This window comes from Cavia porcellus, unplaced genomic scaffold, assembly GCF_034190915.1.
Source record: "Cavia porcellus strain 051 isolate PalLab524CR breed Dunkin Hartley unplaced genomic scaffold, mCavPor4.1 scaffold_5, whole genome shotgun sequence".
NCBI lineage: Eukaryota > Metazoa > Chordata > Mammalia > Rodentia > Caviidae > Cavia > Cavia porcellus.
In genome coordinates, this window is record NW_026947488.1 from 23,921,638 (window position 1) to 23,937,323 (window position 15,686).

The 15,686-nt window shown below is 39.1% G+C and overlaps 1 protein-coding gene across 3 annotated transcripts in view; it reads right to left on the reverse strand.

Annotated features, from left to right (window-relative positions):
• Positions 1-15,686, reverse strand: part of Ctnnbl1 (catenin beta like 1) — a 159,421-nt gene that overhangs the window by 111,491 nt on the left and 32,244 nt on the right. For all 3 annotated transcript variants that reach the window (XM_063248366.1, XM_063248365.1, XM_063248368.1), the window contains 2 exons: positions 14,696-14,802; positions 5,058-5,199 (listed from right to left, as the gene is read on the reverse strand). In XM_063248366.1, the coding sequence (XP_063104436.1) occupies positions 5,058-5,199; positions 14,696-14,802 (249 nt within the window). The remainder of the gene's footprint in view (positions 1-5,057; positions 5,200-14,695; positions 14,803-15,686) is intronic.

Below are 15,686 nucleotides of genomic sequence, written 5' to 3' on the forward strand. Positions count from 1 at the left end.
GGTACCTAGAATGAACCTAACTCTAACTTTGATTCCAATTCTAGATCACATGGACAAGATGTGTTCACTCAACATAAAGTACATACTAAGGCTAGTGGCATTACTATGTTGCAAGAGAAATATTCAAAGCAGGCTATACTTCACCTAAAGCCCATAATTAATATCAAAAGTTGTGTTAAGAGGTCCTTTCCCTACACTGCCATTCTAGTACTTTTTATCTAATCTGCTTTTCTTCAGAGCATATTTAACTAGCTTTTTAAAAAAGTTAGCTTATCAATACATAGTATTAATGCAGTTAGATGGCAGAAGAGAAAAAACGAAGTTAATTCTTTCAAGTGTAATTTTGATTCTGGAAATACCAGAATGAGCATCGATCCTAGTAAAACAACAGCTCAAAATATGTAGGCACTGTTAGACAGGGCTTACAGGAAAGCAATGGAGCAATAACCAACCACCTCCCAGTCCAATTAGAAAAAAAGCCCCGTAGGAGGCTCAAACGCTCCCCAGCCCCATTCTTGCTCATTAGGGTGCCTGTAACACAAGGCACCCTAGACTACTGTACACACTGTCTGTGTCTCAGTCAGTTTGTTTCACTTTAGTCTTTTCAAATATAAACTGCTCAAGTTCAGTTGGTCCATCTTGATCTAAAAACTTACCTGCTCCTTCTTTTCCAAATTCTCATAGTAATTGTTCACAAAATCTAACTGGACAACTCTGCAAGCCCTCTTGGCTTCCTAGAGTTTGAGGAGAAGAAATGGCAATTTAGAAGGCAGTGGTCTCACCACTCCTTGAAATCATGACACTTGGAAAGGAGCTGTCCCATCAGCACTGATGACTTAATAAAACCCATACTACTTCTTGCATGTTTTTACACAATGCATAGCATTGATCACTGAAGTTAACATTATAATAAGATCTCACTTTCAACAAAGAATAGAGAGAAAGGAGACTGAATAAATTTGGCATAGATTACTTGACTTTTTTATTAAATGTGGGACTTTTCTGGAGAGTTGTGATGACTGTTTTAAAAAATAAAACTTTGGGCCTGAAATCCTGACATTCTCCAGTGGCTACATGAACAACCACCAAAACAACATCAGTGTATAGCTTATGAAGAATGGCCGTTTCCATTGCAAAGGAAGAGACTGTATAAACAAACCTGAAACACTCTCTAGTCTTCAAATCCATCTGAAGCTTCCCATCTCCAACCCTCAAGTCCCTGACTACATGCAAAGCCACGGATGATCTACTTCTCAGACCTCCAATGCCTTAGCAAACCTCTCCAAGGACACTTACTGCACATGGAATGTTTCGCTCTCATCTATGGCTATTATTTTTTGTTTCTTTCATAGTATACAACATGCTTATCATAGAAAAGAGAACCCCAATAAACACCACCAATCTACCAAAAAGATATTAGAAAGGATTCCACTGACTTGTCACTCAAGCTGAGAATATGATAAATGATACAAAAACAAGATAGCTAAGAATATGGTGCGTTGGTGCACATCTGTAATCCCAGCACTCAGGAGGCTGAGGCAGGAGGATTGTTGCAAGTTTGAGCCCCGCCTGGGCTACAAAGTAAGCTTGAGATCAGTCTGAACTGCACAGTGAGACCCTGTCTCAAAAGAAAAAAAAAAAAGGTACCATGGTGATTTATTTTCTTTCTTTCTTTTGGAGGTAGAAGGGCTGATCCACCATCATCTGGAGTTTTATCTTTATTCCTCCTTGTTCTTTTAGGCAAACTGAGAGATATGGCTTAAGCTAAGCCACAAAAACTGGTAAACTGGTTTTTAAACAATGTCTTAAGGAAACATCTTTAGATGTACCTTTGGTTTTATTTTTCTTTAGAAACACTTCAAATAGTTTACAAAAAAAAGAGAGGGTTCTAAACATGTTTAAATGATTCACTTTACAGGGAACTATTTTTTAATAAGCAATGTTTTGAAAAGGCAGCAGCTGTTGGATTCCACCTTTTGCACCCTTCGAATGCATTTAGAGCAACACTTCAATACTGTGTGAGGTGTACACCCCCTCCTCAGAGCTCTTCACAGACCACAATTCCACTCTGCAGCCAAGGCACGGTCAAGGCTGGGCTCAGCCTCTTTCAGGGGGGAGACAGCATACAAGCGCTGACAGGCCCTCACCAGCAGCAGCCATGCGGAGCGCCAGAATAAACTCTGGAACAGCTTCTCACGGTTGAAAGGACAAGGCACAAGCTGTTTTCTCACATCCTCTGCCGCTTAAGGTTACAACAAACCAGCCTCTGATCCAATTAAAATCCCTATAGTTTATGTTTCCTCCAAAAAGGACAAAGCAAAGATGACCTTTGCTTGCTGGGAACATAACCAGCCATGTATGGTCCACGTTGATAAATGAAGAGTTAAAAAAGATTAAGAATTTAAGTCATGACTGCCATGAAATTGTTTATTCATGGTAAGGTGTTTCAGGCAGTTACAGCTGTACAACAGTAAACTGTTAACAACCGTTTCCTGAAGAAAAATTTCCATTATAGATCACAGATAAGACAAGAAACAGAGTGCAACGGCCGCAGGGAGATCCACATTCCACCCAGCAGAGGCTATGTCAGCTGCAAGTCAAGCGGGCCTACCCTTTCCTAAAATCACTTTCAAGAAAAACTACACTCTGAGAAGGATGACATTTACCCTAATTGCTGCATCTAATTAAAATTAAGGTAATTAAAAAATTTCAAATGCACTTTAAATGCGATGTGGGGAAGATTAAAAATCAGATTTTTAAAAATATCATGAGGGCAGTTGGATGGAGGTCAGCATACAAGGGGGAAAACAGCTGAACTCTGAGAAAACAGGAAGGAAATGGTACTCTGTCAGAGATCTCACGGGAGGACGTGCTCTTCTTCTTTAAAGACCAGAACGTAACAACTGGGAGCATCTGTGCCCTTGCTGTTTAAGTGTGCCAATGCTGAACAGCACCCCCCCCCCCTTGTCAGTCTTTCCCCAGCAGGAACTGGGCTGGTGAATTAGCAAAATGTCAGCATCTTCAGGAAGCTGCTACTATTACTTTGAATTTAGCAGAAAAAAACAAACAAACAAAAAAAGCTGTATTACCAGAAGGGGAAAAAAATCAATTTCAGTACTAATATACAGGGTAAGTCGGCTGTCAGTAATGTAGTAAATGCAAGGACTCTAGGAAAAACAGTGCCCAGGAAACCAGAGACCTGGAGTGCACCCTCCACCTCAACATCTGTCCAACATCTGGCCTCAGGAATGTCACTAAGGAAACAAGGTACTGGACTTAGTTACTGGAAGATAGATCAGATTCTGAAATTTTTATTAGATGAACTGATAGGTGAAGTCACAACTAGAACACTCAGTCCCTGAATCTGTGCAGACTGTGTAGGACCTTCAATAGAGCCAGTCATATGGTAAGTACCCACTTGAGACTGATTTGCAATGTGATGGTATTTGGAGATGGGACCTTTGAGCGGTGAGCAGGTCGTGAGGATAGAGATTAGCATCTTAGATCCATGACCCTCCCTTACCACTTTCACCAAGTGAGGAAACAGCAAGAAAACGCTGTCTATGAACCAGGAAACAGACATTCAACAGACTCAAAACTGCCTGGGCCTTGCTGTTGTTATTTCCCAGCCTCCAGAAGTATAAGAAATAAATTCCTGCTACTTATCAGTCACTCAGTGTATAATATTCAGTTACAAACTGACAAAGATTATACTAGTATACTGTCTGATGTTGCATGAGCACCCAGTACAGTTAAGAATCCCCAGGGACTAGTACAGCATCTGGTATACAACAGCACTTGAGACAGTCTACTGGAGAAATTCGTGAGACTGTATACTGAGCCTACCACCCAGAAACAAGCTAGTGAAATAGGGTGCCCGTACAACCCAGAACCCCACAGCGAGCCTGGTAAACACAGTCATCAATCTGGGAACTGGTAGAGCAATTCTTAATACTGTCTAACATTTTATGAAGCACCAAAAATGCCTTAAGATTGCCCTTCAAGAAGCCTACATTAAAATTGTTCACTGATTTATTTCTATGAGAATTATCAGACAGGAAAGAACCTAGTCAAACATGCTCTCAGGAGAGAGATTACTGGAAAGATGAAAATAACATGAAGCAGCAGCAGATTCCCCATGAATATCACTCAAGCAGACTAACTACATTTGTCTTTTACCTTTGGAGATCTGGATTCAAACAGAACAACCATTGGAAGAGAATTTGGCTTAATGAACATAACCCCATCCACAGGTATATCAAAAACCTTTCACATTTAAGCTATAAGATATCGGATGAGTAAGACAAAGTATAAAATGGTTTTGGATGTCACAACTCAAATTCAGCTATAAAGAACATTTGCTAAGTGCCTACCATGTATTAGGAATCAAGTACTAGACACACAATTTCTTTGACTTTCTCAATAACACTGAAAAGCAAAATCAATTAACTCTACTTGTACAGATGAGAATACGAAGGTATAGAAGGGCATCACATTTTATACAATAAATGAAGCCGGGAATCAAACCTAGCTTGTCTGTTTAGGTCTAATGCTCGTCCAACAAATATGAAATGCTCTTTACTGGAGTCCCAGGCTTTTTTTTTTTTTAAGAACTGGAATATCGCAATGGGAAAAACAGATGAGCTTCCCTATCTGAACTTCCCAATGTGCTTTCTACCACAGTTCACTGCCTCTGGTCACAACTACTCTGCTACTGGGCCATCTGTTAGCAGAATGATGTCTAGACCAACACAGTCAAATATGGCCTTGTCTCAGTGAGGGGCCTCCAAATTTAGATCCTGAAAATGCACGTTGCTAATATAAGAACATAAACATCAAATATTAGTATTAATAAGAGCAATCATTTGCCTAAAATTTGCTAACAGATAAAAACAAGATTTCCCAGTAAGTAAAGAATAGCATGTGTTTTAAAATGGAAGAAAATCAGAATGGAAATAGAACACTGGATGTGACAGCACACAAAGACAGACAGAAGAAGAGAGCAAACAGTATTTCTTCCAAAGTCAGCCTTCTACTGAGGACAGATCTGAAAGGATATCTGTATTATCATGTCCTAGCAACCCGAGAAGTGACTGCACGGCGTTCAGCTCCACCAGAAGATGGTACAGGTCTGGCATGGTGGCCACCACGTGCATCTCCTGAATGATGTCATTTAGGTCCAGCTCAGATTCCATGAACCTAGGGGGGAAGAATAAAACAGCATCATTGAAAGGAAAGGGGCACTATCAGTGATGAGGAGCAAATAGCAACATAACCTAGACAAACAGACAATCTGTCAAAGTGTCTACAACAGACCAACCAGGAAGTACGCTCATCCAAACATCATACTGTCACACAATTTCCTTGGGAAATCGATTTCCTCATTACAAAAATCAATCTTGGATTCAGATCTCATTACAGGGCTCCCCTCACTCCTTCAGTCACAGCTGCCTTTCAGAGGCTCTTAAAGCATTCTGCAGCATTGAATGATCTGCCCACCAGTCCTCTAGGTTAGCTACCATCACCCGCTGGTGTGGCAATTCATTTTGTCACCTTGAACTACCTATTCTTCTAACCCAAAAAGGGTTTCTCTTACTTCTCTCTTCAGATCAAGAACCAATTAATTATCCTCCTTTCCCAAAGGAAGACAGTTTCTGCCTTATCCCAAAGAAACCATCCTTCCCTCAGGTCTCCTCCAAGTTCCAAGCCAGGCTGATCTACACACTCTGGCATTCTGTAATCACTATCAGATTTTCCATAACATAATAGCTCACTTACATTCCCACAACTAAACCTTTCAGCAAACCTCTGCCCAGGCACTACGAACAAAACTACTTTGCATTCACTCTGCATGCCCTTTCCCAGGGTCTGACATATAAGAAATGCCCATTAAGCTTTCAATGAAGAAGACAGGACATGTATTCTGAGAAGGAAATGAGTTAATCCAAGTAAAATAACTGACCAATACCTGACTGAGCATGCTGGAGAGGAGAGAGTGGTTAAACAGATTGTGGAACAGGGAGCCTGGGCTTGCCCCTGGCTTAGCCACTTACTTAGCCTTTCTCTGTCTCAGCTTCTTCACTTACAAATGCAGACAATAATGCTATCTGTCTCACAGGTCTATTGCAGAGTAAAGAACAAAAACAGACAGCACTTGAACAAAGGCTCGCATGTAAAAGGAGTGTGTAACCAGGTGTGGTGTGGTGGTACAGGCCTGTAATTACAGTACTCTGGAAGGCTGAGGCAAGGCGGATCCCAAGATTGAGTCCAGCCTGGGTAAGCTTATTAAGATCATCTCCAAAAAAAAAAAAAAAAGCCTCTGCAGCATAAAGTTCTCTGAGCAGGGTCTAGGCATTTCCACCCCTCCTGGGAGAATTCTAAGGCCACATCCCCCGAATGTCTCCCGACCCTGAATACCAGCTATTTTCGAACCCTTCTCTCCTGTTTCAGGCTCCTTCCCGCAGCGCTGCAACCTTCACTCCACGGGACGCACTTCCGGGTCCGCAGAAAACTCAGTATAAAGTTCTATCCTCAAGTATAGTATTGTAGTTGTTAATATAGACTGAATAAGGGGCTGGGGATTTAGCTCAGTGGCGTAAGTACCTGCCTTCAAGCAGGCAGTCGTGAGTTCGATCCCTAGTACCGATAAAAACGAAAAAGACAAAAAAAAGAAAAATATATATATAGACTGAATAGTTTACTCATTAAACATTCTTCTATAATAGGACAAGCCAAACCTGACACACTCCTGCCAGTCATTCTCCTCCTGTGGTAAAATCCCTCAGCACCAAAGCACTTTCCTTGTTGAGCCCAGACCCGGCTCAGAATCCTTCTCCAAACAGTGGTCCAAGAAACACCAATCAATCACAGTGTATGGGAGACTAAGTTTACCAGTAGTTCCTGTTCTAAATCATAAATTTTAAATAGCTACATAGTATATTCCCTTGTGTCCATGTACCATGATTTATTTAACCAATTCTCTTTGTTAAACATTCAGATAGTTTCCAATTCTTTCCCCTGTAACAAATGACACTTAGATGCATGCACTCATAATTACTGTGTTATGATAAATTCTCAGGAAGGAAAGTGCCAACTCAAAGAGTAACATGACTTAACAGACTTTGATATATATTCTTCCTGAAAGGTAACAATATTGTGTGAAGGCCTGTTTCCCTCTAACCTCTTCACAAAATAATACTATTTACTTATAATCTCTAATTCAAGATGAAAAATAATGCTTTTTTATACTTCTGATACTAAATGGTCACAATTTTTCTAATGTTTACTGTTTGTATTTATTTTCCCATTTTAAATCAGTGTGTTCATTTATTGATTTATGAATGTTCTCTATAAGGAAATTAATCTGTCATGTATTACAAAAAAAGTATTTGTGCTTTAGTTTGTACACTGTGCTTTTTGACATAATGGCTTTTGTTATTTTTTGACATTAACGTTTTCAAAAGTTCAAATAGTCAAATCTTCATACTTCATGGATTTTATTTTATATGTATCCTCAACAGATTTTATGCTAAAATGAGATATGTTTTATGATGTACTTTTATATTTGTATATATTTAAACCTTTTATCCATCTGAAATATATTTTAATTCACAACATAGGGCAAAGGCCAAATTTTATTTCTGCCCAGATACAGAACCATAATTCATCCTTTCCTCACATATTTGAACAAATGTTATCATACATTAATGCAACTTTTAATCTATTTCTGAGGTTTTTACTCTATTTTACTGCTTTGTTTGCAAATTTGAGTCAGGATCACATTTCCATATTATTATAACTACAATATGTTATAACTTGTTAACTTTATAGCATGTTTTATGCCTGTTTTTGTAAAACATTAGCTTGTTAGTCTCCTTTTTCAGCGTTTCCTTAACTATTCTCATCTGCTTACCATTCTAAGTAAATTTTATACTTTACCTAGATTCTCCCCCAGCAGTACTTTTAAAAAATTCTTCCCACTGGCTGCAAACAGTTTATTTTATTTTATTTTTTAGAGCACTAATTACCCACCACCTGAAGTACAGAGGCCAAATCAGAATCGTAAGTTAAAGGGCTGGGGCAGGGCTGAGGATCTGGTTCAGTGGTAGAGCACTTGTCTAGCAAGCCCAAGGTCAAGTTCTATCGCCAGCTCTGAAAAAGAACGGGCTGGTGCAGAAGGAGTTGAATAACCTATGGAGCAATGGCACTATGTAATCATTGAATCTAACGGGTTTAGCAAACCCTGAAAGCTTGTCTTATGTGGATATTTTAAAATATACTCTGAGCCGGGTGTGGTACTGCATGCCCATGATTCCTGAACTGATGCTGAGGCAGAAGGATTACCCCAAATTCAAGGCCAGCCTGGACTACATAGCAAGACCCTGTCTCAAAAAAATAAAATAAAAAATTGTAAACACACAAAGTAATTTCTGGAGAACAACTTGACATGATTTTTACAGTCCACATGCAGAACTGGTAATTGAGACTGGGCACTAAACAAGAATGAACAAAATCACATGGAGTTCTAGGACAGGATTAGGGGACCTGTGTGATAACTGGTGAATGAATGTCTGCCCTGCAGAGATGCTTCTGTTGGTGTCTGCTATCAGATGTTGTCTGATGGCTTTGTCTTTAGGCCTGTTTTATTTTATTATTCTTTAATCAATGAACTGAGTGAAAAGATAGAAAAGGAAAATTTAACAAATGTCATATAACACAAAGCTTAAAGAGACAGCGAAGAGGATCATTTCAAAAGATCCTGTCAGACAATAACAATGTGCTGAATCTAACCAGACAAAATGATCTGGGATCCACATGAAAACTGCTGAGCCAAAAAGTCCAGTATAAACATATGATGTGGGAAAGCCACGGTTTCAGAAGAGCACGTATGGAGAAAGGACTTGATGGTTTTAGTCAACTGTAACTGCAGCACAAATCAGAACCATCAGATGGCTCTGACAAGACAGCAGCCATCCCTCCCTCCCCTCAGGCTCCCAGGCGCTGCCACACTTCCTGTCCTGACCTACCACACCTCAGCGGCTGCCTGTCAGGTGAAGGAGCAAAGGAACAAGCCACCACAATGCTACTACGGTGTAAGTGATTTAAAAGAAGACAACAGAGTCCTCACACTGATTAGATGACCATAATTTTGTGGCATCTGTTATAGGACTCACACTTTACAGGGATATGGAAAGTGATTCCGGGAAGCAACAGAGATTACAAGAAGGCATAAGAGTATTTGTTGAAATTTTTTTCTCATCCTTAGTCAAACTCTTGATTGAGAACTGCTAACTGATAGAATAAGTTTCTCTGGAATGTTAGATACTTGTCATTGGGGATAGTTAATAAAGAGTAAAATTAAAAAACACCAAGACGTAAATGACAGCATGGATTATACCTCTCGATTTCTTCCAAATTTATGATGATTGCTCAAGTATATGCTATTATCACAATGTTTTAAGTTTAGAAAGTCAGAAAATCATCAAAAGAAGAAAGAGCAGAGAATCACATAAAGAAAAACACCACAAAAATACTTCTGGCTCCAGGGTCACATGACTAACAAGGCGTGGTGGTAAATGCCCAAAGTTAGCATTTGTAGGAAAATGGCTACACTTTGAGACCATAATGTTAAGTGAAATAAATCAGACACACAAGCTTAAATACCACATGATTTCTCTTATATGAGAAACCCATATTATAAATAAAGAAGAAAATAAAAGATAATAGGAACTAGGGGGACAGATCTTTCCCAAATGGGAAGGAGATTAAGAAATGGGGCAGTTGAAAAAAGAAATTAAAATGTTATGTACATTATACCGACTTTACAAAGAATGTAAACATTATCTACTGCAAACATATATTATTTTGGAAAGAACAACAACAACAAAAAAGACTGACTTGGGCAGGAGAGCATGAAGTCAACAAGAAACTAAGACCTCCTGTGAGTGGCGCCTCGCACGGGCTGACTGAGGGCAAGTCAGATGCCAGCCCTCTCTTGTGAGTCGACACCATGTGTAGGCTGACTAGGGGAAAGCCAGGCGCCAACCTCTTGCAGCACACGGGCAGAGACGCAAGAAGAACCAATGTTCCCCCCACCCCACCCCACCCTGTAAGTGACTGTCTGATCTGAAGAAACACAGGCTGAGATGATAGCTAATGAGGTAAAATACAAATTAATGCTTGTAGTGTTTAGTGTTTCACTGACTTTGTAGGTCTAAAGCCAGTAGTCTGATCAGCTAGTCAGAGAATAACAATACACAATGTAGCACCTATGGAGGATCTCCTTCTGAAGGTGGTGGCTATTGTTAATTTCATATTATCTTGTTTTGAAATCCTGTATCATTCTCATTGTTTTATTTGATTGGGTTTTATTTTATTTTATCTTGTTTGATTTTGTTGTATCTGATGGTATAGGGAGCTATTTCAAAGATAACAAGACATATTATGGTAGCCATTTTGGATTTACTATTATCTTGTTTTGAAATCCTGGATTATATTCATTGTTTGGTTTTTATTGATTTTATTCTGTTTTGTTTGATTTTCTAAGTCTGAAGGTATGGGCATATATTTTGAAGACAAGAGGTATTATGGTAACCATTGTTGATTTCCTGCTACCTTGTTTTGAAATCCTGTGTTGCTTAATTGTCTTTATTCTGTTTTGACTGGCTTTATTCTGTTTTATTTTGCTTGGTTTTATTCTAAAATAAAATCTGAAACAAAAAGACTAAGTTGCGTGTGACCATGAGCAATGTGTCAACAAGTATTCGTCAGACACACACAGTACTGGGTGCTAGTCACTGTCTTGGTACTGCAAATATAAGCGATAACAAAAGAATCCCAATTTCTGACTTCACAGAGTCCTTGGACTAGCATGAATATAAACAATCTAGTACTGCCCAAGGATATCTAGTACTGCCCAAGAGAAGTGTCACTGGAACACAGATCACAGGGTTCCAACAGTCAAGGAATGCAGACTATTAACTACTTATCTCTAAACCTCAATTTCCTTATCTTCTTAGCTGAAGCATATTGAGGAATAAAAGGAATAATATAAAGGGCCTAATAATACCTGCCACATAGAAGATGCTGTACCCTCGTTTGCTATGCCATAACAAATACAATTTTCTTCTGCTTTTGCTGACAAAGTACAGCCTACTCATATAAAGTGCACACAACATTTGCAGAAGGTTGCCTTTAGAGATTTCAAGTGCCTTCTGCTTTCCACAATACATGATTCACATCTGGGATAAGAATCAAATGAGAGAGGCTGGGGATTTAGCTCAGCGGCATAAGTGCCTGCCCTGCAAGCAGGCAGTTGTGAGTTCGATCCCCGGTACCGATAAAAAGGAAAAAGACACACACACACACACAAAAAAAAAAGAATCAAATGAGAAGTGATGAAAAACAATAGAGCAATATATTAGAACAGTAACCTAGGCTGAGGAAGGGTCATCCACTCAATCTGACATGACAGAGAATCTTGCCTGCTTCAGACAAGCAGATGTTCTCCATCAACCACAGGATGAAAAATTAGTAAATGACCAGCAAAGTTCAACACTGTGGTACAAAAGCAACAGGAACCAAAGAGGTCTAAGTACAGTCATTGCTGGGGAAACATGGTGTTTCCTCTACCTAACTAAATCATTAGTTCTCAATGTGGTCCTGAGTTCCTAGGATACGGACAGGAGGTAACTGGGCATGCTTTTGGGTGACTGTCAAATCAAAACTATTTTAATTCTTCCATGGTATTTGTCCTTGTTACTTTTATTCTCTCAGAAGCATATCATGGAGTTTTACATAGGGCTAGACAATATGTGATATCATTGACCTGATGGGGGCTAATCGAATGTTTGCTTGTGTGTTGTGGAGTTTTCTAGAAATTTCATAGAAAAGCATTTTGGAGTATTCAAATTAAGAGTGCAAAAGGTTCTTGAGATCAAAAGGCTTCAGCAACACAATAATAAATAACTTTGTTCCTGCAAAAATGAAGAGACAAACCAGGAAAGGCCCTTCTAGGGAAACAGCATACTCTAACCCAGGTGATATTAGGGAGAAGGATTGCACAGTGCAAAGTGGAGGCTGCAGAAGAACTGTCAATTGAATCTGAAATGCAGCCAAATGAAGAGAGGCATTTTGGGATATGCTATTAAAATGACAATTGCATATATGGGAAAATAAATTTCAATGTTTCTGATCTCAACTGGAAAGTTTCATTCAAATATGCTCTAGCAATTTTCATCTTAATTGTACCTAGCTGGTCTGGAGAATTATAAAAGACATTGCAACAGTAACAATTCAAGAACTCAAGGTTAAAACATAATATGGTTTCCTAACAGCTTTTTGACATGACAAAAAGCTCTTTATGCGGCTATTTCAATTTTCACATGTTTAGATTTAAAAACTAAAATGGCATATAAACTTTGAATGGAAAACACTGTTGACTTTTTAAAAAAAATTTCTTTCATGAAAGCAGCTCATGAATGGTAACACCAGCACACCAGGGGGTATATAAGGTACATATGCTAACTATAACCTACAGAAACTCACAGCTCTGAGTTGCCAGGAGGATAACAATCTGGGGGGCAATGGCCATACTTGTATTACAAGAAGTAAACTAGATTTCCAAAGTGATCAACCTAGAGCACAGCTTCCACATAAAACATGTATTAAAGGAGGGTAACTGCAGCATTATTTATAAAAATCAGTATTTAAAATAACCAAATACCCATCAACAGAAATATAATTAGATAAATTACAGTATTTCCCAACCATAAAATACTGCATAGTAATTAAAAGACAAAAGGGAGATAATAAAAGGCAGATAACAAAAACAAAAAAAACCCACACAAATAAAAAAACCATTGCTTGCTATATGATTCCAAATAAGAAGGTACAGAACACTTACAAGATAATTTATGTAGGGCAAAAAAACCCTGTATATTTACATATAAATATAAAGAAGTATACAGAAAATAATCTAAAAGGATATTCATGAACTGCTCACAGAGCTATTTCTAGATAGGGGAGGTGAAAAGGGGCTCAGCAAAAGAAAACTTTTATGTCTTATTCTACTTATGGCACTGTTGTCATATTTTGTGATGACAATCTTCTTGTGTATTACTTGTGTAAACACAGATATGGGGCATACACATACACACCACACAGTATAATAAGTACTAATGTATGGTAGAGCATGCAACCAACATAAAACCAGAGAAGACATTGCTGCCAGGAAGTTGAATTCTGGTCCAGTGGCTTCATACTATCAGAAAGGGCTGTGAGCCTTATGACCGGTTTCCCTTCTCTTCCTTCTCCTTCACAGTATGGCGAGCACAGTGGACCACACTACCTTTCACAGGTTGCATGAAGACTGCCCTCTGACACTTTGCTGCATGGTTCTTCACATTGCCTGCGTGATTTTCTGCGTTCTTTTCTGCCTAATACAATCAAAATCATTCTTCAAAGCCTGACTCAAATACTACCTTGGCTGTGAAATCTGCAGTTGTCCCCAGCTAGGCTTTACTGCTTCGTCCCCTACACTTTCAAATTGCTTGCTTATAACACTTTTGGAGTCGTGTAGCCAGTTTCCATAATAACCTATAAATGTGAATGCAAAGGTCATACCATTCAATTCTTAACTGCCTAGGAAAACTTTGCACGTATTAAGATTCATTAAAACTGTATGTCCAGGGAGGAACACAGGAAAGAGAGAAAGATTTAGAACAGTAAAATCAGTATAAATATGAAGTCTTTTTAGTCAGAATTTCAAGACTGAAAAGATATAATACCCTTGTTACAGCACCTAATAGCCATAACTATATTAACTACCATTTCATGAGTATCTACCATGTGCAGGTACTGAGCTACAAATACTTGACATCATTATTTAGTATCCTGACAACAATCTTGTGCAGGAGATACTACTTCCTATATAAGTGAGACAGATACCTGAAGCCAAGAAAGGGGAAGTGATTTACTTAAGGTTATATGAGTCACATCCTACATATCCCCAAAGCTTCTGACACTAAAGCTCTTACTAATGACAAACATGTTTTTCTGGGGGGTGGGGAGATAGAGTCCTTTTACTTCTGACAGTGAGACAAATAAGGGAAAGAGTTAACCTAGCCGGCCAGGCTTGCAAGGCTGACCCCAAGTTGGCAGTTGGGAACTTGGCTTTGAAACATTCTCTAAGTGATAAGGCTGTTATGCCAGCCTGAAGCACTGAACAGCTGCTTTCCTTCTGGGAAACTGGAATGCTGGTAGTTGTTTCTGCCAGAAATTCCTATATGAACAATCGTAAATGAAAAGCCCAGACTTGGGAGTCTCAAACAGGTTTCCATGGACAGAAATACTGCACACATGTTGACACAATTCATTGCTGGCAAACAGAGCGTGTCTGTCTGAGCCCTCCCAGGGGGAAGCAGAAAGAGATGAGCCTATGCGTGAATTTCTCCAGACTCCACCTGATGTGTCTTTTTCCTTCATGGATCCCACTGTATACCCTTCTACTGTAATAAACCATAGCACTGAGTACCACAGACTGAATCCTATGAGTTCTTCTAGTGATTTCCCAAACATGTGGATCTTCCTGGGGTTCCTGATCCAAACAGCAAAAGCCAAAGCAAACAAAACAAAGGAAAGACAAAATTAGCAAACAGAACACTGCAGAAAAGGTATCAGAAAAACAGAGCCTTACTTCTCCGGATTGTCTGGAAACTTGATTCGCAACTCTTGATTTTTATATGACCTCTTTTCAAATGTGAGGATCATTTTCTTCACCGAACTTTCATCCAATGGTTCCTCCTGGTACAAAGGGACAAATGCAACAACTTTAGTACATGGATTTTGTATTCACGGTCACTCCTTTCCATGGCAATTACACTCGACCAATGACTCTGCCAATGACTTCCTAGAATCAGTGTACAGTACACACTTCTTCTCCCCCACTACAATGAGGGTTAAGGATGCACAGTAGATGTTTCAGGTACCACTCTGGGTCTCACATAATGGTCAGTATCTGTAACACAGAAAATTCAATCTAAGATATTTAGGAAAATCATTACATAAAATTTTAAAATCTTTCCTTCCTCCCTCCAGTCTCCCAGTTCCTCTAGAGAATTGAACCAGAAGTGCTTTATCACTGAGCTATCATCTTTTTATTCTTTATTCTGCATTTTGTATTTTGAGATAGGGTCTTACTATGTTGCTCAGCCTATAATCCTGAGTAGCTGATATTACAGGCATGTGCCACTGTGCCCACCTAACAAGTATTTCTTGAGCACACTGCATGGCCCAGACAACAATAAGCAATAATATTATATATTATTATTTAATATTAATTTTGTCCTGTTCCTTGTGGCAGGTAAGATGTAGAAATTTTTTTCTTTTTTTTTTTCTTTTTCCTTTTTATCGGTACCAGGGATCGAACTCACGACTGCCTGCTTGCAAGGCAGGCGCTTATGCCACTGAGCTAAATCTCCAGCCCCTGATGTAGAAATTTTTAAAAAAACATGTTCAAGATCAAACATTAAAGGGCTAGGGATTTAGCTCAGTGGCATAAGCACCTGCACTGCAAGTGCGAGGTCCTGAGTTCGATCCTCAGTACAAAAAAAAGATCAAACCCTAAGTCAATGACAGAAGTCCTTAATTTTTTCTCCTTACTGGGGTCAGAAAACTACAGTCCACAG